Raw genomic sequence first — 7,450 nt, 5'->3', positions numbered from 1 at the left:
CGCTGAGTAGGGAGGAACCCCGGGCCCGGGCCGCCGGCAGGTAGCCTTGGAGCCTCCTGGCTTCGCTCCGTCCCGGCTGCCCCCCGCCCCCAGGCCTCTCCAGCCTTTCCTGACCCGAGGAGGAACACAACGCTTATCACCACACAGAGCGGACACGACAACCCCACTGTACTGCACAGCGGCACGAAACGGGCCCAGCTGGGGGTGAGGCCTGGGGGCGGGCAAGGGGGGCGGCTGGGGCCTCGGGCCTTCCCTCCTCCCTGCAGGCCCCTTGTGGTCTGGCTCTCTAGGACCCAGGAGTCTGGGCGGCTAGGGCTTGGACCCGGTGCTCCCTCGTCGGGCCAGGGAGAGGGGGAGCTGTGCAGCAGGAGGGAGACGGGGGACCCGCCAGGGATGTGCGGGGGAGCTTGGGGGAGCTGGGCTAGGCCCCTCTCCTCCCCATGGCAGCAGCAAGACGGGGTCTCCCAAGCCCAGCCCGGCCCAGGCCAGCCCCTCCAGGAGCTGTGGCAGTCCAGGTGATGAGATGTGGGGCCCAGGAGGGAGGGGCTGGCTCCCGAACGGTCCCCAGGAGCAGGCAGGAGTCCCGGAGCCCCCCTTCCCCCTGGGGCCTCCTTCAGCCCGGCACCCAGCTCTGGTTGGGGGGCGGGGGCCCACTGGGCAGGGCGGCCACGGCCAAGCCACTGGGTGGTGGGGGCAAAGCCGAGTCAAAGTTGAAGTCCATCTCATCGCTGTCCATGAAGTCATTGAGAATGATGGACTCGACGTCACACTCGAGGCTCCCGCTGAACATGTCGAGGTCGAGGTCAGCAGGGAAGCGGTCCTGGCCGGCCAGCGGCACGTGACCCCCGGTGCCCGCTGTGTAAGGGCCCTGAAGCGCTGCCTCCAGCAGGCCTGCGGGGCCCGCCGGCCCACCTCCGCTCCCGTAGGGGGCCGGATGGCCGGGGTGGGCCAGTCCTCCAAGACCGCAGGCGTCGCCAGGCAGCGTCATAAGGCTGATGGGGTGAGCTAAGGCACTGTGGCTGGGCGGGGGGTGGCCGTGGGCTGGATACACCGCCGCTGCCGAGAGCCCCAGCTCCCCGGGGCCCCCGCCCAGGAGGGAGCCAGATCTGTGGGGCCTGGCCGGGGGCAGAGGGGGCGGCCCGGCGGGGGAGGCCAGCAGGCCCTGCAGAGGACCCGGCCGGAAGGGTGCGAAGGCCGCCTGCTTGTTTTCTTGGATCGTCTGCATGGGCAGGCGGCGCAGTGGACCCAAGGCAGGCTGGCTGTAGATCGTCCCGCAGTAGGAGCCCCCCAAGCCACTGCTGCCACCAGCTGCACCCCCACACTTGGCACTGAAGGCGTAGCCATGGGCTGGGGGAACACGGCCCCGTAAACCAGGTGGCGGTGGGGGGGGTGGGCTCAGGCCATAGCCATCCCGGAGATCATCCAGGAGGCTGTCGGCCAGGCCCGGCTCATGGAGGCTGAGAGGCCCGGCCAGGTCGGTTAGCCGGGGCAGCTCTACAGAGCAGCGGGCACCTAGAGCTGGTGACAGGGCACTGGAGGGGCTAGGGTACATGAGTGGAGAGGAAGGGGCTGCCTCCTCATCTTCCAGCTCATCTGGCTGCCCCCCGCCCGCCAGCAGTGGGGAGATTCGAGAGCCCAACCCTGGTGGGGGTGGAGGTGGGGGCCGGCCCCTGAAATCAGCCCAAGCTTCGAAGTCATCACTGCCAGCAGGGCCAGGGCCAGGGCCGTGGGAGACAGGGCTTGATGACCACTTGGTAGCAGGTGGGGGGACCCCTGGTGGACTGTGGGGCCCCCGCTCAGGCCCAACCGCCTGAATCTGCTTCTTCTTGCTGGCCTTACCCTTGATGCGCAGAAATTTACTGGCATTGTCCATAGATACAGCACGGCGCCGGGGTGTCTTGCCCGTCTTGCCACCCTCAGGGTTCAGCATCCACCAAGAACTCTTGCCTGTGCCCTCGTTCTGCACTCGGATAAAACGAGTGTGCAGAGACAGGTTGTGCCGAATGGAGTTCTGCAGGGGGAAGGCAGAAGAAAGCAGGGAGAGATGAGGACAGAGACGGGGGGGAAATGAGATGGGCAAAAGAGGTGAGGAGAGAATGAGGAAAAAGAAGGAAGATATAGAGCAGCGTTGGGAGATGGAAAGATGAAGACAGGTTAGGAGTGGAGAGATGGGCAGAGAAGTGGAGAGATGCAGAAAGGAGTGGAGAGATGGGCAGGGAGGTGAAGAAAGGAGAGGAGAAAGTGTGAAGAAAGGGAGGCGAGGAGAAAGAAGGAGAGAGTTATGAGGGAGATATGGGAGGAAGAGAGTTGGTGAGAAATATTGAAAGAAATTGAATGGAGAGAAAGGGAGAGAAATGAAAATGGGATCAGGAGAGGGGGAAAAAAGGGAAGTGGAGAAAGAAGAACTTTGGTCAGTGAGGGATTAGGAAAGAGAAGACTGTCCCATTCTCCCACCCACCCTTGCCCAAGGGTGGAGGATGGAGGGGCAGAGAGGGGTTACAAGGATGTTCCTGCTCCTTATAGAGCCTGCTTCTCCCCAGACAACAGAGGAATATCCCAGAGCCAGCCAGGGAAATCTTCCTAAAGGAAAGGGCTTCTGGACTGGGCCTTGGGGACAGGCACTGTGTGTGGCCACACCAGATGGCATGCCAAGGAGCACTCCGCCTCCAGCCCCACCCTATATTCCCCCTCCCCACACATAAACAGATTAAGACCTAGAGGGGAGCTCAGAGGTCATTTGGGGTTTGCCTTTCTCTGTGTCCCGGGTGCTAAGCGCAGTGCCTAGACCATGGTAGGCATTCAAGTTGAAGGCACTTCCTTGACCACTATCCAAATGTGGAAACTGGGAAGTGAGGTAGAGAGCTTGGCCCTGGAAGACTTATTGGGAACATTGTCCCAGACCTTATGTTGGCAGGAAGGATTGTGTGTATGTTGGGGAGGAGAGGGGAAGAGATACGGGAACTGGAGAGGAAGATGAGGACAGGATCCCTGGCCCTGTGGGAGTGCCCAGGACCCTGGCAGAGTCCATTCAGGGCGTAGAAGCTGAGCTCTCATTGTTAAATTCCCAGCGATGTCCTGGGTGCTGGGAGGACGGGTGCTTTCCATTTGGGAGCTGGGAGGTAGCCTTTTCCCCTTGACAACCTGGGGAAATTCCTGAAAATAGGGCAGGGCAGAACCAGAGAGATGATGATGTGACCTCTCTCCTGCCCACTATGTTTCCTGGGGGGAGAAGGGGGTGCAGAGCCTGGGAGGAGGCTGGGCAGGAGTGGGTACCAGAATAAGGGAGTGGGGTAAGACCAGGAGTCAAGGGACAGCAGATCAGTAGTTCTCCTCTCAAAGCCTCTTGTGCTCTCCCAGGAGCCTCGAGGCTTGCTGCAGAGGTGCCCGGGTTGCCTGAGCCTGGGAGGCCATAAGAGAATTAAGAAGGGGACTCTAGTTAGATGGGTCTAAAACCAAGGATGCCGCCTGTTCCCTGCCATAAACACCTGATTCTTTCTACTCTGAGGTGAGGGTAGAGGAGTTGACCAAGGTGGGTAGGAGCCCTCGGGGAGGAAAAACCCCAGCCTCTCCTCCTTCCCTCTCTGCCTTCTAGGATCCCTGCCCCAGACCCTGGCAGTGGGAGATCCTAAGGGGCCTTCTCCCCGCTCCCCCACCACATACCATCCAGCACATTATGTAATGGTTCCTGCCTCCCACCCGCCACCTCCCTCTCCCAGCCTGGCACAGTGCCAGCAGCCCGCAAATCCGGGCTCCAGAAATCAATCTCGCAGTGACTGATTAAGCCCTGTTTAGAACTAATTGCTCCTTCGTGTGTGGGGAGAATAAATTACGTGCTTTAATTTCACATCTTTAAAATGCAACGGCAGGTAGAGAAGGCCATTAACCCTTTGCAGGAGGGACTGGAGAGGTGGGGGGCCATCAGAAAGGCAGGAAGAGGGAAGATACCCAAAGGGCCCTTCTTGAGGGGTCAAGGCAGGCCTGGGCTGCTCGGAAGCTTCCTAAGAGGTCTTGGCTGCAGAGAGAGATCCGACACCCCTGCCTAGATTCTCTGGAGATCCTACTCCGCTTATAGGTCTCCTGACTCCACTTCACGGGGATCTGCTGAACCCCAGAGACATCCCAATTCCCCCAACCCCACAGAGATCTCTCGAGTCCCCAGAGATGACGTGGGATCGGGACACCCTTGGAATTCTGGGCACCATATTTGAGGAGGATGCTAAAAGCTGGGGCTTGTCCCAAGAGAGATGACCAGGCTAGTGAAAGGCCTGCAAGCGGGGCTCTCAGATGGGCTGAAGAGACGGGAGATATTTGGCCTGGAGAAGAGAAGGCTGTCAAGAAGGCCTTTTATAGGAAAGAGGGGTCAGCCATTCTGCTTGGCCTCAGAGGGCAGAACTATTAATAATTGGTGGAAGTTACAAGGAAGCAGATTTAGGCTCAGTAAAAGCAAGAATAATCGAGGGTGCTGTCCTGGATAGGTAATGAGTTCCCTGTAACTAGAAGTATTCAAACAGACTCATGGCTCGTCAGAGGTGCTGGAGAGGGAGTTTCTGAGAGAAATTAAATTAGATGCCAATTGAGATTAGAGGATGCAAGGTCTGGAGCTAGAAGGAATAGATCCCAGAGCTTACCTAGTCCAAATCTCTTATTGTACAGATAAGGACACTGAGGTCCAGGGAAGCTAAGTGACTTTGCTCAAGTTCACAGAGTAATATGGTGTCGAAGGTGAGGCGTGAACCTAGGTCCTTTGCTGTAGAGTTAGAGAACTCCTTTCTAACTGAGATCCTAGGAGGCAGGTTCCCCCGTTCCTCCAAAGTGAAAGGCTCCACAGAATATCCTTAACAAAATAACACTTTCTAGCTTAAGTCCCTCCCCGTCAAATCATTTCCCATTTCACCCCCTAAAGCTTGACCTGAAATCTGGCCATGTCTTAACGACCTCCATCTCTAGCCTTCCAATTTCCCCTTAGATGCCTACCATGCTCCACCTGGATCGTCCAGAGCCCTAGGCCTTGCTCACATGGAATAAACATTTATTTAGTGCCTACTGTGTGCCAAGAACTATGGCAAGAATTTTATGGATATTGTCTCATTGGATCCTTACCCTGGGAGGTAGGTGCTGTTCTATTCTCATTTTACAGTTGAGAAAACTGAGGAAGACAAAGGTTAAGTGACTTGCCCAGGGCCATAGAGCTAGTAAGTAGCTGAGACTGGATTTGAACTCAGTTCTTCCTCATTCCACACCTGAATACCATACTGCCTAGTTACCTCCTGGCAAAGAACAGGAAGCCCTACTGAGCTCCACATTTTCCTGAGAAGCAATGTGGAACAATGGCAAGAGTGCTGGATTTGTACTCAGGAAGATCTGAGTTCAAATCCCACCTCAGACTATTCCTCACATTTGTAAAATGAAGAGGTTGGAGGGGCAGCTGGGTGTCTCAGTGGATGCATAGTCAGGTCTAGAGACAGAAGGTCTTAGGTTCAAATCTGGCCTTGGACACTTCCTAGCTTTGAGACCCTTGGCAAGTCACTTAATTCCAATTGTCTAGCCCTTACTGCTCTCCTGCCTTGGAATGGATACTCAGTACAGATTCTAAGACAGAAGATAAGGATTTTTTTTTTTTAATGAAGGGGCTGGCCTAGTTGACCTCTAAGGTCCCTCTGAGCCTCTCTGCATAACTGTTTAATGGTTTACTGAGGCCTTTTGGCCCAAGGCCTCCCTGGGAGGGAGTGTAAGCTGCTGTGGCCAGCAAGGTCCAGGGTCTAAGAGATGGACTTTCCTGCGCACTCCTCCCACAGTGAAGCTTGGAGAGTCCCCACTTTGCGGGGGGAGGATGACCTAGAAGAAGTCCTAGACTCCTAGATCTGGCCTTAAAGATCATTTATTCCAAGCTCCTCCCGCTCATTTTACAGTTGAAGAAACTGAGTCTCACCAAGATTAGGGGGCTTACTCAAGGCCACAGGGCTGATAAGGCACAAAGCTTCTGGAGACTTCCACCTCTTCCTGCCAGCTCTGCCACCCGAGGCCAAGCAGAATAAATCTCATTTCTCTTTTCCATAATCGTCTTTCATGTTCTTCAAGACTCAGATTTCAAAGACTCGGGAGACAAATCCAGGCCTCAGGACTCAAACCCAGGACTCGTCCTACTACAGCACACTGTCGCTTTGTTCCTCAGAGTAGCAGAATCTCAGGCTTGGGAGGGACTCTGGAGACGGCTGATCCGATTCACACAAGTAGGCTTCCTGGGCAAACAGAGTCCTGGGCTCTGCTTCAAGACTCCCAGGGAAGGGGAACTCATGAAGGCCCGTAAGGCAGCCCATTCCTCTTTGGGTTAGCTCTCACATGGGGAAGTTATCTGTACCTGGAACCGAAATCTGTTTCTCTGCAACTTTTCTCCAGTGCCTCTAATTCTGTCCTCAGGGGCCAACTAGAACAAGGTTAATTCCTTTCTCCCATGACAGCTCTTCAGATACAAGTAGACAGCTATCTTGTTCTCCAGTCTTCTCTTCTTTTTTCCAAAACGCTTACTTTTGCCTTAGAACAGATACTAAGTACTGGTTCCAAGGTAGAAGAGCATAAGAGCTAGGCAACTGGGGTTAAGTGACTTGCCCAGGGTCACACAGTTAGGAAGTGTCTGAAACCACATTTGAACCCAGGATCTCACATCTCCAGACCTGATTCTCTATCCACTGAGCTACTTAGCCTCCCCTTCATGTTAATATTTTTAAAGATCCCTTGAGACACTTTTTCTTTATATAAACTCTTATCTTCCATCTTAGAATCAATACTACATATTGGTTCCAAGGCAGAGGAGTGGTAAGGGCTAGGCAACTGGGGTTAAGTGACTTGCTCAGGGTCACACAGTTAGGAAGTGTCTGAAGCCACATTTGAACCCATGATCTCCCATCTCTAGACCTGGCTCTCTATCCACTGAGCTACCCAGCTTCCCCTTCATGTTAACATCTTTAAAGATCCCTTGAGATGCTTTTTCTTCATATAAACCCTTATCTTCCATCTTAGAATCAATACTATGTATCAGTTCCAAAGCAGAAGAGTGGTAAGGGCTAGGCAATGGGGGTTAAGTGACTTGCCCAGGGTTGCACAGCTAGAAAGTGACTAAAGTCAAATTTGAACCCAGGACCTCCCTGGTTCTATTCACTGAGCCACCTAGCTGCCCCCCCATCTTCTCTTCTTCAAAGAAAACTTCAAATCCCCCAATTCCTTCAACTAAACCTCACATGACCAGTCACCTTGCCATCTTAGTTGTCTTCCACATTCCAGGTGGAAGTGATTTCTACTTCCTCCTCTTTTGTTCACCACCCATAATCTCTCTCCTCCGAGTCTCAGAAGAGGGGATGTTCCTCATCCTTGTGGAAGCAGACCCCTGTATTTTTGCTCTACATAGCCTAGGGATCAAATGAGATAATATATATATATACACACATATATATAT

The 7,450-nt window shown here is 54.5% G+C and overlaps 1 protein-coding gene across 1 annotated transcript; it reads right to left on the bottom strand.

Annotated features, from left to right (window-relative positions):
• Window positions 1-6: 6 nt before the first annotated feature.
• LOC123254607 (forkhead box protein O6-like) lies at window positions 7-2,011 on the bottom strand (the record flags this gene model as incomplete). The annotated part of the gene is made up of 1 exon (XM_044683591.1): window positions 7-2,011. A coding segment is annotated over one exon (1,398 nt), but the record flags the coding sequence as incomplete, so codon positions are not given.
• Between the last annotated feature and the right edge of the window lie 5,439 nt (window positions 2,012-7,450).

Source organism: Gracilinanus agilis, unplaced genomic scaffold (assembly GCF_016433145.1).
Source record: "Gracilinanus agilis isolate LMUSP501 unplaced genomic scaffold, AgileGrace unplaced_scaffold26489, whole genome shotgun sequence".
NCBI classification, from domain to species: Eukaryota; Metazoa; Chordata; class Mammalia; order Didelphimorphia; family Didelphidae; genus Gracilinanus; species Gracilinanus agilis.
The sequence above is the reverse complement of the archived record's forward strand: the minus strand, read 5'-3'. Positions and strand labels throughout refer to the sequence as shown.